We start from the raw sequence: 19,906 nt of genomic DNA, 5'->3' as shown, positions 1-19,906 counted from the left end.
GAAAGTTATCTTATAAGAAAAAGAAGAAGAACACGAACAATACATCCTACTACTACAACTAAGACTATTATTGCCATTAGAAAGCACACACAATAGCCGTTAGTATACTTTTGAAGAGAGTTGAGACAACAAACAAAGGAAGGAAGCTGCTGCTCTCTGCTCGTTTTGGACTCCCCTCCGCCACTCTGAGATAATAGAAAAAACTAATACAACTGGACAAAAAAACGTAACAGTTCTGCTTGGATTTTTAAAGGCAGAAAAAGAAGAATAGAAGAAAAAAACCCAACCAAAGACATTTTTTATTGTTGTTGTTTCCTCTTTTGCTGCTGCTGCTCTCTGTGTATGTTTGTGTGTGAGACTGTGTGTTTTTTGCCAGCAAAACTACAGGATTTGAAGGCAATTATTTACACTAGAGCTTGAGAAAAAAAGAAAAATAAATACCCCACAAAAAATTACATAAAGTGTAGAGAACGAAAAAAAGAAGAAGAGCAAAAAAGCGAAAAAATACAAAAAAATCAGTGCAAAATAATTGTGAAAATTCAATAGCAAAAAGATTAAATCGATTTTTTGTGGTTTAAAAAAAGGAGAAAGGATTTCCTTTTTTGAAAAAAATATTTTTAAAGAAAATTTGTTGTTGTTGCTGTAAGCCAAAATGGATATGCTAAATCAAATATTAAATATGAATGCTGGCGGAGCCTATGGGGGTGGCAAGGCTGGTGGAGCCTTCGATCCACTGTCCTTTGTCATGAAACCCCAAGTTGTGATACGAGCCTTGTGTTGGGTAAGTTTGGGAAAATGAATAATTCTTTTTTTTTTCAAATAAAAAATGGAAATAAAGGAAAATGATAATAAAAATAAATAGAAAAAAGGAAGAAAAGGGAATTTTTTACACGAAAAAAAATAAAAAAATAGATCAGGGATTAGGAAAAAAATCTAAATTATATAAAAAATAAGGGAGTCAAACTAAATCGAAAAAAATGGGAATTTTTTTACACAAAAAAATAAATAAATGAAGAAAAAATAAATAAGAGTAGGGGTAAAAAATTTGAATTTGAAAATAAAAAAATTTCAGGGATTAGGAAAAATCCAAAAAAAAAAATAAATAGAGATAATAGTAAAAATCGAATTTTAAAATCAAATATTTTCAAGGATTAGGAAAAATCGAAATTATATGAAAAATAAGGGGAGTGAGTGAAGCTGATACGAAGAAAATAATAAAATAAAGAGAAAGATAAATGAGAATAGAAAGAATAAAAAAAATCAAAAATCAAAATTTTTCGAGGTGTAAGAAAAATTGGAATAAAAATGCTTCTGAGTGAGATATCGCAAAACTTTATCGAATTTCTGATTTATGGAGAATAATAGAAATTATGCTTCAAAAAAAGGAATCCTTTAAAAAATTATAATAAAAAATAAGACGAGTGAGACATTGTGAAACTAATACGCACCCCTTCTAAATCACAATTTTTTGTGTAAGCGGAAAAATTGAAATTATCATTTTCTTTATTTATGGAGGATAACAAAATAATCCTCTTAAAAAATCAAGCTGTTTGAAAAGTAGAAAAAAATATGTGAGGCAATATTAATACGCACCCTCTTCAAAATCGCAATTTTTTATGTAATCGGAAAAATCGAATTTATCGAATTTCTGGTTTATGGAGAATGATAAAAATTTAGATTCAAAGAAAAAAAGATTAGAAAATTATAGTAAAAAATAAGAGAAGTGAGACATTCTGAAACTAATACGCACCCCTCTTCAAAATCACATCTTTTTGGGTAAGCGGAAAATCGAAATTATCGGACTTTGTTATTTTTGGAGAACAATAAAAAGTCTATTTTAAAAAATTATTGAAACTATTGCGAATCACTTTCAAAATCACAAATTTTATGCAAGCGAAAAAATCGTTATTTATGGAGGATAATATAAATCCTTTATCCCTGTTGACTTCAAAAAATATATTTTTTTAAAAAATCCAAGCCTATAGTTGACTTAAAAAAATTTTTTTTAAATCCACGCCTTTTGTTGACCTCAAAAAATAATTTTTTTAAAAAAATCCACACCTATTGTTGACCTCAAAAATATTTTTTAAAAAATCATCGCCTTCAAAATCACAATTTTATTGAATAATCACAATATTAAAAAACTGGAAAATCAAATTTTGTGATTAATAGAGGATAACAAAGAATCCTCTTTCAAAACAAAAAAAAAAAAAACAATTTTAATAAAAATCCTTCAAAATCACAATTTTGTCGAGTAATCGGAAAAAGTCGCAGAAATCAAAATTAACGAAGGAAGATAATAGAAATCCTCTTTCAAAAAAAAAAAACAACAAACAAACAAAAAATCAAGCAGTATGAAAAATAGAAAAGAATATCAGAATACGAGTAGGATTATTAGGGCATTAAAAATTCTGAAACTGGAATTCGAAGCTCCTTTTTTTAAGGAGTCAGCAAAATAAAAAAAAATATCAGATTAAAAAAAATTCTGGAACTGGAATTCGAACATTCTTTTTTTAGGAATAAGAAAAATAAAAAAATTATCAGAATAGGGGAAGGACTATTAAGGTATTAAAAAAATTCTAGAACTGGAATTCGAACGTTCTTATCTAAGGAGTCAGAAGTATCGAAAGTGAAATAAAAAATCCCGCTTTTTATCTCTCAAATTCCAAACAAACAAAAAAAAACAATCAGTCTGAAAACATTAAAATTTAATAGGAGGAAAAGGAAGAACTCCCAATTAAAACCACTTCAAAATCCCTACTTTTTGAGGAGTTAGAAAAAATGGAAAGTATCGAAAATTTAAATCCCTCTCCACGAAAATTTCCTGTTCTTATTATATTTTTTTATTATTCGCCAGAAAAATAAAAAAATATAATAAGAATAGGATAAGGAGTATTAAAGGCATTAAAAAATTCTGGAACTAAATGCCAAACCTCCTTTTTTAGGGAGTCCAAAATATCAAAAGTAGGAAATGAAAAAAAAAAATTTTCCCCTACTCAAAATTTTCATATTATGGAATTCCAACAGTATTATTTCCCTTCAAATTCCAAAAAAACCGTTTGAAAAATTAAAATTTAATAGGAGGAGGAATATAACCTTCAAAATTCCGGAACTCAAATTTAAATCCACTTCAAAATCTGAAATTTTTGAGGAGTTAAAGTGTTGAAAATTATAATCCCTCTCTTCCTTTAATAGGAGGAGGAATACGACTTTCAAAATTCTGGAACTCGAGTTTAAATCCCCTTCAAAATCTCAATTTTTTGAGGAGTTAAAAAAATTAAAAGTATCGAAAATTAAAATCACTCTTCCTGAAATTTTCCTTGTTATGGAATTCCAATAGTTTTACTATTTATTTTACCCTTCAAATTCCATCAAATATCCCAAAAACAACCCCCAAAATCCCCCACTCCTCCTCTCCCCTCCCCAGAAAACAAAAATTCCTTTAGTTGATGGGTTTTTTCAGTTACTATTTTTTTCATTTCTATTTTTCTTTTCTTTTTTGTTATGGCCATGTCTTTGTTGTTGTTGTATATACTCAAAGGACATGCCTATATACTACACAACATATATACATATATACAAATGCATGTATATACATAGTTGTATATAACAAGCGACAACAACAACATCAAATGTAGGGTACATACATTATGCAAATTTGTTTTATTGATTTTGGCGTTTCAGGCTTTCTCTCTATGTGTGTGTGAGTGAGTGTGTGTGTTCATGATTTGTTGATGTTGTTGCTGTTTTTGTGTTCCTTCAAAATTTCATTAGATTAGATACAAGGTCTCTTCATTAATTCAGACAGAAGAAGAAGCAGAAATCCTTTTGGAAATTATTTTGCCATTAAATCACTTTTCCAACAAGAACCTCACACACATACACGCACTCACACACATGGCTTGTCATAACATAATCCTCAAAGCTCCAATCCCCTGGGAGAAAACAAAAAAAAACTAAGCAGTGATATAAATAAACTCCCCTAACACTTCTCCCACTCTCTCCCCTCTCTTTCCCTCGCTTCTTTCTCCTCATTAACTCAAAATGTTTTTTTTATTATTTCTGGCACTCCCTCCACCCCTGCAGTTATAGCCACGGCATAAAAGCAAACAAACCCAGGTCCTTAAGAAGTCATCAAGTGGAAAGTTGAGTACTAGCAAAAAAATCAAATAGAATTTTTTTACAAGGACCCACAACCAGGACTTCCACAGAAAGACACTTGATAATGAAGATTTTGTTTTTTTTATTTAGAAAAAAATTAAGTTGTTGTCGTTGTTGTGATTGTAATTTAAGTTAAATATCATCAACACATATCAGCTACACTCCTCTTGGGGAATACACAGGCACACACAATCTCTCTCACACACACACACACATACGTATATCAAAGTAAATTGCTGCTTGTTTACTTGCATAAATGTTGAGTGGGGATTTGAGACAAGTGGGGAGTGTAGATTGACATCAAAGGATATCTGATTTTTTAAATGGCACGGAATTCCCAAATGTTGTTGTTGTTTTGTACAAATGTAATCTCTAATAAACATAAACTAATTGGAATATTAAAATCCTAAGGAGAGAATTTTATAACCTTAAAAATGAAAGAGGTTGGGTAAAATAACATTAAAAAAATACAAAATTAGGAAATCACATATTTTTCTATAGAAAAAAATCGCCCTGTAGAACTGGGGTTCAAATTTTTTTTTCTGTAGAAAAAAATCGCCCAGTAGAACTGGGGTTCGAAATTTTTTCTATAGAAAAAAAAATCGCCCAGTAGAACTGGGGTTCGAAATTTTTTTCTATAGAAAAAAAATCGCCCAGTAGAACTGGTGTTCGAAATTTTTTTCTATAGAAAAAAATCGACCAGTAGAACTGGGGTTCGAAATTTTTTTTCTATGGAAAAAAATCGCCCAGTAGAACTGGGGTTCGAAATATTTTTCTATAGAAAAAAAATCGCCCAGTAGAACTGCGGTTCGAAATTTTTTTTTATAGAAAAAAAAAATCGCCCAGTAGAACTGCGGTTCGAAATTTTTTTCTATAGAAAAAAATCGCCCAGTAGAACTGGGCTTCGAAATTTTTTTCTATAGAAAAAAATCGCCCAGTAGAACTGAGCTTCGAAATTTTTTTCTATAGAAAAAAATCGCCCAGTAGAACTGACCTTCGAAATTTTTTTCTATAGAAAAAAATCGCCCAGAAGAACTGAGCTTCGAAATTTTTTTCTATAGAAAAAAATCGCCCAGTAGAACTGAGCTTCGAAATTTTTTTCTATAGAAAAAAATCGCCCAGTAGAACTGAGCTTCGAAATTTTTTTCTATAGAAAAAAATCGCCCAGTAGAACTGAGCTTCGAAATTTTTTTCTATAGAAAAAAAATTCAATAAACTTGGGACCAAATAAAAAAAATATATACCCAGTAACTTGGGACCATTTTTTATATAGAAAAAAATCTCCAATAGACTGGGGATCGGTGACCTGGGGACCAATTTTTTTCTATAAAAAAATCCCCAGAAGCTGGAGCCATATTTTTTAAATTCCCAAATTGGGTGGTGCTGTTATATGGGAGCTATACCAGACCGTTAACCGATATTGATAATTTTTGGCAGGAATATTTGCAACAGAACGAGAACCAAAAATATCAAATTACAGCCAATTCGGATCAACAACAAACGGAACAATGGGGATACCTTATATGGCGCCTACCCCGAATCGTGGGCCAATGTTGATTATTTTCAGTAGGGCGATTTGACATCCAAAGAGAGCACAAAATATCAAATTAGACCTAATTCAGTTGAAAACCTTACACAAAATCCTCAAAATATCGAAATTTGGGAGGTTCCGTTCTATGGAGATTACCCTTAAGATTGGACCAATAAAGATAATTTTAGGTGGGAATATTTGCTACCCAGCGAGAACCAAAAAAAAAAATCAAAATACAGGTCATTCGGTTTCAAAACGTGCCCAAGCTCCCCCAAAATACCGAATAATTGAGGTACGGTTATATGGGGACTATTCGGAAACTTGACCCAACATTGATAATTTTTTGTGGAGAGATTTTCTACTCAATGAGAATTCAAAATATACAAATAAAGGCAATTCGGTTGAAAAACGTGCCCAAGCCCCCCAAAATACCGAAAAATGGGGGTATCGTTATATGGGAACTACCCGGAAACTTGACACAATATTGACAATTTTTTGTGGGGAGATTTTCTACTCAATAAGAATTCAAAATATAAAATTATAGACAATTCGATTGAAACACGTGCCCAAGCGCCATTTATATACCGAATAATGGGAGTACGGTTATATGGGACCTATCCTGAAATTTGGGTCAATATTAATAATTTTTTGTACGGAGATGTGCTATACCATGAGAACCCTAAATGCCAAATTACAGCCAATTAGATTGGAAATGTGTCCATAATCTCCAAAATACCGAATATTGGGGGTTCCGTTCTATGGGGGCTACCCCTAAATATGGATCAATCTTGATAATTTTTGGTGGAAATATTTGCTACCCAACGAGAACCCAAAATACAAAATTACAGCCAATTCGGTTGAAAAACGTACCCAAGCTCCCCAAAAAAACGGAAAATGGGCGTACCGTTATATGGGACCTATCCTGAAACTTGGGTCAATATTAATAATTTTTGGTACGGAGATGTGCTACACTATGAGAACCCAAAATACCAAATTACAGCCAATTCGGTTAGAAAACGTGCCCAAGCTCCCCCATAATACCAAATAATGGGGTTACGGTTATATGGGACCTACCCTGAAACTTGGTTCAATTGTAATAATTTTTGGTAGAAACATTTTCTCCCGATTGAGAACCAAAAATACCAAATTACAGCCAAATCGATAGAAAAACGAGCTCAAGCTCCCCAAAACACCGAAATGTTGGAGGTACGGAGATGTGATATACCATGAGAATCTAAAAAACACAATTACAGCAATTTCTGTTGAATTATGTTTTCAAAATTCCCAAAATACTGAAATTTGAGAGGTACCATTATATGGGAGCTATACGAAAATGTGGACCAATTTCGATAATTTTTAGTAGGGAGATTTTCTATCCAATTATAAACCAAAATGCCAAATTACAGCTAATTTGATTGAATTCTGGATTTTTGTGAGCTCTCTTTTACAAATGGCGCCCAATTAAATGACATTTTGAGGTTATATTGCAACAGTTTCAATCGAATTGGCTGCATTGAAGCAGCTGAGGTTCTTCGCTGCTAAAAATTATACATATTTGGATATATCATCCATATAAAAGATAAATGCGTTAAGATATTTTGAATTTTCAAAAAATATCAAAGAATTTTGCAAAAATAACCTATACGGTTCTCCAGTTTTTTTACACAATTTCATAAATGCTTTGGGGTTATATTTATGGGATTTGCATATTTTATCAATTGATTCCAATCGATGAGATTAAAACTTACATTTTATTCAAATGGCGCCCAATTAAAAAATATTAGATTGTCCCATAAGATTCTTCCCTTTTCATACCGATTTGCATAGCCCAATTTGATCAAATGCCTATGTACCGTTGTCTTGGGAATGTTAGTGCAGATTTTCAACGAGCAAAGTCTTGATAATATCCGCAGCCGTCGTTACTGGCCCGCCGCTGCGGTCTTCATCTTGCAAATCAAAATTTGCGGCTCTAAATTTCTTAAACCAATTGTGGACGTTCCTAATAGTCGTAGTACCACTCCGGTAAATGGTGCAAATCTCCTCCGCAGTGTCCTTTGCAGGATTGCCTTTTTTTAAGGAATGAATCATAACATCCCGTAAATGCTTCTTTTGGTTCTCCATATTTAACGGGACAGAAAAAATTGTAAAAGAGGCTTTGTCATCAACGAAATGTACTTTGAAAGAGATCTGGGACGACTAAAACCGATGCCATAAAGGGCTAAGAGATACGCCTGCATGTTTATATAAGCATAGCCATAGTCAGACTCATTCATAGCGTGGCGCGGAAGAAACTTATGGGACAACCTACTAAGTTGAGATTTGTTCACTAAAATTAGTAGTAATTTTATACCCTTCACCATAGTATGGAGGGTATATTAATTTTGTCATTCCGTTTGTAACTCATCGAAATATTCATTTCCGATCCTATATACTTTATTCTTGATCAGGGTAAAATTCTATGACGATCTAGCCATGTCCGTCCGTCTGTCCGTCTGTTGTAATCACGCTATCTTCTGAAGGGTGCTGAAAATTTGCATAGGATTGTCTTTTGTCTGCAGGCAGGTCAAGTTCGAAGATGGGATACATCGGCCACCCCCCAATTTTCGATATTTTGGGGTTCTTGAGCGCATTTTTCAACCGAATACGCTTGGATAGGATTGCATAGGATTGCATAGGATTGCATAGGATTGTCTTTTGTTTGCAGGCAGGTCAAGTATGAAGATGGGATATATCGGTCCACGTTTAGGCATAGCTCCCATATAACAGTACCCTCCAATTTTCGGTATTTTGGGGTTTTTGAGCGCGTTTTTCAACCGAATACGCTGCAATTTGGTACATTGGGTTCTTATTGGGTACTTAATGTCGCCACAAAAAAATATAAATATAGGTCCACTTTTTCAGGTAGCACCCATATAACGGTACCCCCCCCCCCCCCTAATTTTCGGTATTTTTCGGTTCTTGAGCACGTTTTTAAACCGAATTCGCAGAAATGTGATACAATGGGTTCATATTGGGCACTGAATGTCTCCACAAAAAATTATAAATATAGGTCCACTTTTTCTGGTAGCTCCCATATAACGGTACCTCCTAATTTTCAGTATTTTGAGGATTTTGATCGTAATTTTCCACCGAATTGGCTTTAATTTAGTATTTTGAGTTCTTAGTAGGTACCAAAATCTCTACACAAAAAATTATAAATAGAGGTCCATTTTTTGCAGATAGCCCCCATATAAGGGTACCCCCAATTTTCGGTATCTTGGAGCGTTTTTCCACTGAATGCTTTGGAATTTGGTATTCAGTAGTCGTATATGGTAACACATCAAATTTTGGGGTAGTCCCCACATAACCCCCTTTTTTATATTAAAATAGTTATTTGATGTGTTCCGCGTTTTGGGTTTGGTTCTAAGATAAAAAAAAACTGGTTCGATATAAAAAACTAGAGCATATGGTTCGATAATGAACACTATATATGAGCTATAACCCGCATTAGGCCTAAATGCGGGTTATAGCTCATATATAGTGGTAACTCCCCTCTGTGGGAGTTACCAGATGGAGTGGACCGATATTCCCCACCTTCGAACTTAAACTAAGTTTGGGAGAAATAATATGATGGGCAAAGTTTGGATGAAATCAAAATTTTCTGAAACAAATTTGGTCCAAAGAAACATGGGGTCTAGAACCAATATTTCGATGAGGCTCATTTTCAACGTGTCAAAGTGTATACACCCTCATTAGTCATATGGCTGAGGGTGTAATTATCCATTAAAACTTTCTGAAAGTCGTATAATGGTTTACATAATCGGTTTGTAGAAAAGAGTTCTTAAATCCACTTTTTGGCGTTTTCCCTTTATGGAGGGTATCCAAAGTTCGGCCCGGCCGAACTTATCGCTTTTTCACTTGTTATATTTTGGTTTGTCCTGAAGGAGAAGAAGAAATCCTTGTTAGTTCCATATAGCTAAAAGGTCTTTTCCAAAAACAATTATTATTTTTGTTATACTCTCCATGTAAGAGTGGCGCCCAATTAATGGTTGATATAGATCATTTTTGCCAATAATACACCATTCACACAGCCCATTTCATTCTACTCAGCGTCACCAAATGTCATGCACATAAAAACAACCTTCATATTAAATTTCAGATTTGTTGTTGTTGTTTTTTTTTTTACTAAATGCTCAATGACATTGTAAGCATTGTTGTAATTTTTATTGTTGTTGTTGTTGTTGTTGCATTTTTTCTTCTTGTTTTAATTTCTAAACCAAAATCGTAATAGCTAAGAAATAATCACGATTTACTATAACCATGGACATGGCCACAATGGTGGATTTGCTTTGGTCGGCCATGGTCAACAATAATTTTTTTGTTATTGTTTGGTTTTTATGCTTTTTTCTTTCTCTTCTTGATTTTTCACATTACAAAAAGAAAAGTAAAGTGTAAATCAGTTGGGTGTAGTGGTGGGTGAGAAATGTCATACATCAATAACAAATGGGAAAACCCATTTTTGTTTGCTGGTCAATGAAAGAATTCAAGACCATAATGGGGAGGAGGAGAACATATTTATTCTCTCATCGTTTTCTTCTTCTTCTTCTACTGTCCCATATTGTTGCTTGGAATGGAATTTTTAGTACGTCATATTTCTAACCACCATTCATGGTGCCTTTGATATTTAATTTCCTTTTTTTTTGAAGAGGCAATGACAAGAACAATAAATAGAAAACAAAAAACAAAAACAACAAAAGTTCCTGAGAACAATGACATAGTGTGTGCATTTTCTTTCTTCTTCTTCTTTTCCTTTCCTTTTATTGTTCATTCACTTGTAATGAGTTGTCCAAGTGTGGTGGTGTTCAGTGGTGTGATTTTGGGTTTAACTAGGGACAATTGCGGGAATTTTATAGGGATTTAATATGAAATACTATGGTCTGGATAGTAGGTCCATGTATATACATTTTCTTAATTGGGCGCCACTTTAATATGTAGGCTATATCTAGATATGGACTGACATTGTAATCATTTTTTTTTTTTTTTTGTAGGATGAGTATTCAAAATATTGCGTTGGACAAATCGGAGTTGCATAAAAAATAATGGTCCAATTGGGCGCCACTCTTGAGAAGGAAACACATACGATGTGGGGATTTTATAAGGATTTAATATGAAATAGTATGATTTGGCTCGAAGGTCCATGTATATACATTTTCTTAATTGGGCGCCACTTTTATATGTAGGCTATATCTAGACATGGACTGACATTGTAATCATTTTTTTTTTTTTTTTTGGTAGGATGAGTATCCAAAATATTGCGTTGGAAAAATCGGAGTTGCATAAAAAATAATGCTCCAATTGGGCGCCACTCTTAAGGAGGAAACACATACAAGGATTCAGGCCTGGCCTGAATAAGGTGGTTTTGTATGAAATATCAATTTATAAAGGAATATCAGAGTCAAACTTAATTTTGGACGCCGTTCTCCTTTATTCTTGTACAATACTAAAGCCAACTTAACATACCAAGCCTGAAGTCCTCTTATGTGTTTTCCCCTTTAATATGCAAACTATATTTAGACTTTAAACTATATTAGACCAAAGTTGGGTAATTTCAAAAAATTTCCCGAATTATTTGAGTTCGATATTAGTCTCATTTTATTTATCGATTTTACTGAAAATGTGTTGGCGCCCAATCTAAGAATTTTATTAAAAATTTACTTAGATTGTTTCAATTCAATTGACTGTAAGTAAATATGTTAGACTCTTAGTGGGATGAATGTCTTACCAAAAATCAGTCTAATATCGTTTAAAGGCTAAATATTGTCTGCATTTAAGAGTGGCGCCCAATTGAAAAACGGTTTTTACATGTTTCTCAGATTTTTCAACTCAATTAATATTTGGGATCCTCATTGGGTAAAATAAACGTCTTACCAAAAGATGTATCTAATATCGGTCATAGTCAAGTCTGCACATACTGAAAAAGGATTGGCGCCCAATTACAGACTTTTTTGAAATGTAACTCAGATTTTGTTTATCTCATTTACTATTTTGGATTTTCAGAGGTTGAAAAAAACGTCTTACAAAAATCGGTCTAATATTGTTCAAAGTCTAAATTAGGTCTGCATTTAAGAGTGAGTTTTTTTTATATTTCAGATTTTCTAAAACTCATTTTCTGTGGGTAAAATAAACGTCTTAACAAAAATTAATCTAATATAAGTCCAAACCTACATATAGAGTGCATATAGAAGTGGCGTCCAATTAAGAAATTTTAGGCGCCAACACATTTGGCTGAAAATAATTATTTTCAGGATTGACAGTAATAAAAAGCACGTCTTATTGTAATTTTTCAATAAAGATCCATATATACGTATATCCTCCATATATATAAGAAAGGCGCCCTATTTAGAGAATTTTAATCTCCATTGGATTTGATAAATTTTGTGACCTATTTCCACATTTTTGTTATTTGATCGGTTTTTACTGAAAAATGTATATGAGTGGCGCCCAATTGGAGAATTTTTTTTTAAATGTTTCTTAGCTTTTTTAAACTTCATATCTATTTGAGATCCTCATTGGCTAAAATAAACGTCTTATCGAAAATAAATCCTAATATCGGTCCATGTCTAGATATGTAGTCTTCATATAGGAGTGGTGCCCAATTAAGAAAATATTGACGCCCAATTAAGAAAATGACTGTAAACCAATATATTTTCGATTTGTACATAATTATATAACGTCCTACAACAATTTTTGAAATGTCGATTTAAATCTACGTAAATCCTCCATATAAGAATGGCACCCGATTTTGAGAATTTTTTCTCTAATGGATTAGAGATATACGAAAGATTTTGACCTCCTTCAAACGAATGTATTGAATGGGGTGCAATAAAACCTATTTCCACATTTTCCCCAATTAATTGAGTTATTTCATAGATTTTAGTCCGATTTTATTAATCGATTTTTACCAAAAAGGGATTGGCGCCCAATTAAAGAATTTTTTAACATGTTACTCAATTACCATTTTGGATTCTTAGTGGATAAAATAAACGTCTTGGCAAAAAAAAATCAATTCAAAATTAGATATAGTCTGCTTATAAATATGGCGCCCAACGTGTGAATTTCTTTTTTACCCGATACTTAAATTATGTCCAACTCAATTAATATTTTGGATTCTCAGAGGGTAAAATAAACGTCTTACAAAAAATTATTCTAATATCGGTCCATGTTTATATATGTAGTCTGCATATATGAGTGGCGCACAATTTAGAACATGAAAGGCGCCAACGAATTTAACTGTAAATCAATATATTTTCGATTTGTGCATAATTAAATAACGACTTATTTTATTGTTATTATTTTTGAACATAATTAAATAACGTCTACGTAAATTCTCCATATAAGAATGGCGCCCGATTTTGAGAATTTTGTTTTCCACTGGATTGAGCGATATCTTGAAGATTTTGTTGAGATATTTTCCAAACAAATGCATTAAATGGGGTGCAATATAACTAATTCTTATCATTTCTCCAACTACTTGTGGTATTTGATAGATTTTGGTCAGGTTTTATTAATCGATTTTTACAGTAAAAGAATTGGCGCCCAATTAGATAAGGAGAATAAAGTCTGCATATAAGAGTTTCCCTAACTAGAGAAGTTTTTCACATATTACTCAGATTTTGTCCATCTTAATTTATATTTTGAAGATAAAATAAACGTCTTAGGTCTAATATCGATGCAATTGTAAATATAGCTAGCATATAATAGTGGCGCCCAATTAAGAAAGTGTTAGACGCCAATGAAGGCATTTAAAAATACGTAAGACCATCAAAATACCAAAAATGGGATGAGATTCTTATGTGGGCCCTATGTCAATGAATAAACCTATATCCTTCATTCTCTGCAAAGAAGTTTCTTGCCAGCCAAGGTCCAATGAAGCCAAAATACAACAACTTCGGTGAGAGAATGCAGCTACAACCACCAAAATACTTAAAATGTGTTGCGAAAAAATTCCACATTGAAGAATCCTGAATGTCAAAAGATCTGCAAAATATCAGAACTTCGTCGTACATCCAATTCGATTGGAAAATTGGAAAATGCGGCTAAATCATTAAACCCATCCATAGAAACTCAATTAAATATGATTTCAAACAGAGCAAAATGTTTGTAGGACTTAAAAAATCAGCTACACTGTGAGATGGATGGATGAAACCTTAGAAACATATTTTCAAAAAATCCACGGTATTTTATAGGCCTTGAAAAAACATGTTTAAAAACCTGTCTAAGTTTTGGTATATCATCCCTATATTAATGACTCCTGATTTAATCAATTTTGTTCTCCCGTGAATCTAGCTCAAACATACCACATGTGGCAATAGACAAATCTCAACTCATTTTAGAAAAAGTTCTTAACTCTTAAATACTCTTTTGACTAAATTCTCTCTCATCTACACAAGAAACCCACATCAGGGTATTCACTTTATTCGCTTCTAAATGGACGATCCAAATTTATGGATAGTCTTCACATAATAATGGCGCCCGATTTGGGGATTTTTGTCCTCCTGTTGATCTAACTCTAACATACCACATGTGGCAAAATAAAAATCCTATCTAAGTGTGGTTTACTAACCTTCAACAACAAAAAGGGATCCTATATCAAGTGAACTGAATACAAAAATATATCTCTGTTTAACTAAATTCTCTCCATCTACACAAGAAACCCACATGAAGGCATTCAGTTTATTCGCTTCGTGAACGGATGATTTAAATCTAAGGAAAGCCTCCATATAATAATGGCGCACGATTTAGAGAATTATTTTTTTCCCGTGGATCTAACTCAAACATACCACATGTGGCGAAAGAAAAATCCTATCTCATTACAGTCCTCTAACCTTAAACAAGAAAAAATGGGTCTTATCTCAAGTGGAATGTATACAAAAATATATCCATGTTTAACTAATTCTCTCTCCTTTACAAAAGAAACCCACATCAAGACATTCACCATATTAGCTTCGTGAATGGACCATCCAAATTTAAGGATAGTCTTCATATAATAATGGCGCCCGATTTAGAAAAAAAAATACATAGAAAATGTGGCAAAAGTTCTTAACACATAGACTAAATTTATCTCAACTAAATCCTTTCTGATCTGCATATGATACCCACATCCCGACATTTACTTTATTCGCTTCGTAAACGGACAATCCAAATCTAAGGATAGTCCTCATATAATAATGGCGCCCGACTTAGAAAAATTGTCTCTCCCTTTAATCTAACTCTTTTGCCACATGTGGTATGGCAACATAAAAATCCTATATCATTTTGATGTGCTAACCTTCAACAAGAAAAATGGGTCTTATCTCAAGTGGACTGTATTCAAAAATAGATATCTGTTTAACTAAATTCTCTCCATCTACACAAGAAACCCACATCAAGACATTCACTTTATTCGCTTCGTGAACGGACGATCCAAATTTAAGGATAGTATTCATATAATAATGGCGCCCGAAAGAAAAAATGGAATGTATACCAAAATAGATCTCTGTTTAACTGAATTCCCTCTCCTTTACACAAGAAACCCATGGCAAGATAAGCACTTTTTTTTATACCAAGCCATATCGTCGCTTCGTGAAAGATCTCCATATTCCCCAAAATTTTAAATATGTATTTTGAAGATGTTGACAATATTTTCATTCTAAAACTTTATCGATTCAGAATATTTTTTCGTCGTGTCAAATTAGATTTGATATGAAATTTCGATTCACCTCCTCATCAATTGGTTGTCAATAGCTTATTTTTCCTCGTTGACGTCTATGACATTGAAAAAAATGTTTAGCCTGGCCATTTTTGCGGTTACCAAGCAATTATTATTGGCTTTTCTGTACTTTCCCACAAAATACGTATAAGTAATAAATTTCTAATTACAACTTATACGCCTCCTTGTTGACCTTTAAAAGAAACAAATCAAGTTGAGTCAAATAACCACTACCCAACTTAGTTACACTTAGACTAAGAAACTATTTTTTGTTCATTCATACCTAGTTGGCAAGACTTGAACATGTTTGACCTGGTAATGAAAGAAAAAATACAAATAAATGCCTTGAAGATTTATGTGTGTATGAGAGTGTTCTATATAAAAAATATCCCAACCTTGAATTTATTTCTAACAACTTTGTCCCATATATTTTATAGAAAGGACATGCATATATATATATATATATATATCGTATATAAATTTTATGTACTACAACCCCATTCGTGTTCTCACGAAACCGCAAAACATGTTGGAATGCTAACAAGCAAACCAAGAACCTCCACTAACCACAATCTAACCTCCTGTATTCCCCCCAAACCGCACCCCCACACACGAAAATTCCATTCTAAAAATGGGTCAAATCATAAATTTTTCATTAGCAAAATGTGGCGAGGTCATCGATGACCTTCAGGTTTCGTTTCACACCTGTTTGCATTGTTGTTGCTGCAGTGGGGGTGGGGTACTATGATTCTACCTTTTTGCTTTTTTCCCCTTCCCTTTCCCCTTTGTTTATTTGTTATTTTTCTTCTCAGCATTTTGTTTTAAAACAAATACAATTACCAAGAAAAATATAGAGAAATTGCAACTATAACAAAAATCTATGTTTGTGTTGAGAGTGCTGAAGAGTGCACAGAAGTACTTCGTTGTATGTTTGTGTACCTGAATGGGTGTGTTGTGTTCAGTGATTTGAGGTAGAGGAGTAAATGCATCGAAAGTCGTTGTGTGTTTTGATTCAAGAGCCTCTCTTTGTGGAACTTTTTGAGTGTAGTTTAGAAGAGTGTGAGAGTAGGGGAGGTAACACATATAATGGTGGTATTGCAATGCCATGCATGTTGTCATTGCAAGAGGCATAATGCAATGAGTGGCCTTTCATGACGGGAGAAACATGGAGAGAGATAGAGAGTAGGGGGAATTTCAAGAGAATTGATGTTAGTGTGGTGATATTTAAAGAAGCATTTAGAAAATGCAATGTAATTCACAATGTGTAATGTTTTTTGATCGGACTTATGCCCAGAAAATCTTGTTTTGAATTTAGTTTATCGCAAACGTTGGTTCCGTCCAATTTTTTAGTGAAACATTTTTTTTTCGTAAAGTAATCTAACCCAAACATATCACATGTGGCAATAGAAAAAGCATATCTCATTTTAGTTACAAAAACATCTTCCACAAGAAGTACGACTTATCACAAGAGGACTGTATGCAAAAAAAATGATCCCTGTTTAACTAAATAAGCTCTCCTTTACTATAAGACAATATATTAGGCTAGGTCATTAGCAATTGTCGGCTTCTGTAAAAATATTCTTTCCAAAATCTCCGATCTGCGGGATATTGGAAAGATGTTCTTTAAAAAATGATACGCTCTGTAGATTCCTTCAAACCCATTTTTTTCATTAAAAAATCTAACCCAAATATATGTGGCAATAAAAAAATGCATATCTCATTTTAGTTTTAAAAACCTTCTACTATAAGTACGGCATATCACAAGTAGACTGTATACAAATAATAGATCCCTGTTTAACTAAATAATCTCTACTTCACTATACGAAAATATATTTTCTCTAGGTGGGCATCTTGCGGACTAGAAAATTCATGTAAAATATAAAAATTACTTACTTTCTTAGCTGGCTTGGGATAGAACATTTTGTTCCATAAGCCGAGCTTAAAAAAGATTTCCAAGCGCGTCGGTCTTCTGAGCCGTTTATACAATTGAAATACCATGTTCCTTGATGTAGCCTTCCATTTGATCTTTCCATCGAATTCGTAGCATATATATGCCTTTTGAGCCGGGGCATCCTCATCCATTCTCACAACATGACCTAGCCAATGTAGTCGCTGCTGGAGATGACAGTCAGTACCTCATAAAGAGTTTTTTCGGATTTTTTTAAAATGCAAATTTGTTCATATTTTATAAAAGTATAGGAGATTCAAAACGTGTTGCCATTAGCGACGAAAAAGATTTGGTCTGCGGAAGAGCAGACGAATGCTTTGTTACTTAGCTGGCTTGGGACAGAACATTTTGTTCCAAAAGCCGAGCTTAAAAAGGATCTGCAGGCACGTCGATCTTGTGAGCAGTTCGTCCAATTGAAAGACCATGTTCCGAGATGTTCTCTTCCACTTGATCTTTCCATCGAATTCATAGCCTTGCCCTTCTGCGTGAACCATATCGCTTTTATATGACTTTTGAGCAGGGACATCCTCATACATTATCACAACATGATGTAGTCACTCACAAAGTAATTTTTCGAATTTTTTTTAAAGTGCAAATTTGTTGATATTTTATAAAAGGATGGGAGATTCAAAACGAGTTGCCAAAACGGGTGAAATTGACAAGGATGATGAACCGTAGAAACAAGTGCGAACTGATGCTTAGAGCGATACGCCTTACATACCCTTCACTTCCTCAGAAGCGACGAAGTGGATTTGGTCTCCGAAGGATCAGACGAATGCTTACTTTCTTAGCTGGCTTGGGACAGAACAATTTGTTCCATAAGCCGAGTTTAAAAAATATTTTCAAGCGCGTCGATCTTGAGCGCAGTTTATCCAATTGAAAGACCATGTACCGAGATGTTGTCATTCACTTGATCTTTCCATCGAATTCGTGGCCTTTCCCTTCTGCGTGAACCATCATTTGGCTCGCTTGTATGTGCCTTTTGAGTTGGGGCATCTTCATCCATTCTCACAACATGACCCAGCCAATGTAGTCGCTGAAGCTCGATACGTCTGACTATGTCATGTGCGGAGATGTACCATCTATCACCGCACATTGGCATAGTTATACGCCCATGGTTCATTCGACGGCGATATTCACCGTCGACACCGTCAAACACTGCAAGTGCTACCTCATTTGCTTGCGCAAGTACCCATGCTTCAGACCCATACAACAGTACGGATAGTATCAGCGTCTTGAAGAGCGTCATTTTGGTCTGGCGAGAGATGACATTGTTTGTGAATTGCTTACCCAGACCATAGTAGCATCTGTTGGCCAACACTATTCTTTTCCGGATTTCAAAGCTGATGTTATTAGTTTTGCTTATGGCGTTACCGAGGTATATAAAATCATTTACAACCTCGAAGCTGTAGATTTCAAGTTCTAGAATTGGTCCGAGTCTACTGAACGACTTGTACGTTGATACCATCAACTTGGTCTTCTCGCCATTTCCAGCCACTCCCGCTTTGGCAGACTACTTCTCAATTCGTTTAAAGGTGGCTGTTACCGCTCGCAATGTTCGATTCATTATGTCGATGTTTTGTTGTGCACCTTTGAAATCGTCTGTTGTCGAGACAGTCTTTGGTTTCCTTAGATATGATATTCCATTAAGCGATAATCATAGAAACGAACGTTCAACTATGTCGTTTCCAATTTCACTTCCACACTCTATTTTTTCCTTAACATTCGCTATCATTTAACCGATCTGCGTCCACCGCTTCTGTTTGCAGATATGAAACCCCTCACCACAGACCTGGCATGAATCTTGCACTGTGTTAATTTTTTTTTCTTGAAATTCGTAAGTGGTTATCATTTTACCGATTCGTCCTCATGGGGATATGACAACATATTCTCACCGTTTAATTCTGCAGATCTCAGATATCCTCGGGGTGGAAGTTCACCGACAACAAAATGTCTGTTGTCAAGACCTTTGATTCGTTTTGTGATCTAAGCGGAAGTGACAAATTTCCATTTCTTTAGCTATGATCGTCCTTTTAGCGGAGAATTTAGATACGAACGTTCCATTACCTCGTGCCCAACTCCATTGTAGACTTGGTAAGAATCTGGAAATGTATTTGTCCCCCGTAGAGTTTTTTTATCTCTTTAAAAACTGTAGGCTATTCCTCCTCCAGCTAGTCCACTTTCTATCAGAATAGAAGGTATAAGACCATAAACCATATGCGCAAGATTAAGAGATTTGTTTATTTTTCTTTAGTTCGATAATAAAACACGTGCAAGTTAAGCGAAAGCTTAACACAGCGTGATTACCTCTTTAAATGCGTCGTTTTTGTGAGCCGTCCGAAGACGTAGAGCTTGGTAATTCCAGAACGAACTAGTTCATCAGAACTATTCCGATAAAGGAACGATTGGAACTAGGTTCACTTCATTAATTCCAAAGTTATTTTTTTCTGATTTCGTCCTTTTATGTGATCTCGTTCCTTTCACTGATCTCGTTCTTCCCACTGATCTCGCTTCTTTATTCACATATTATTTATTTGTT

The 19,906-nt window shown here is 34.0% G+C and overlaps 1 protein-coding gene across 1 annotated transcript in view; it reads left to right on the top strand.

Moving 5' to 3' along the window:
* Positions 1-635: 635 nt before the first annotated feature.
* LOC133331537 (synaptogyrin-like) overlaps positions 636-19,906 on the top strand; it is a 29,126-nt gene continuing 9,855 nt past the window's right edge. Inside the window, exon 1 of the mRNA XM_061539923.1 lies at positions 636-781. Coding sequence (XP_061395907.1) covers positions 653-781 — 129 coding nt within the window. The 5' untranslated portion in view covers positions 636-652. The remainder of the gene's footprint in view (positions 782-19,906) is intronic.

The sequence above is a fragment of the Musca vetustissima genome, unplaced genomic scaffold (assembly GCF_032173495.1).
Source record: "Musca vetustissima isolate MV318-11 ecotype Yass unplaced genomic scaffold, APGP_CSIRO_Mvet_v1 utg331454, whole genome shotgun sequence".
NCBI lineage: Eukaryota > Metazoa > Arthropoda > Insecta > Diptera > Muscidae > Musca > Musca vetustissima.
The sequence above is the reverse complement of the archived record's forward strand: the minus strand, read 5'-3'. Positions and strand labels throughout refer to the sequence as shown.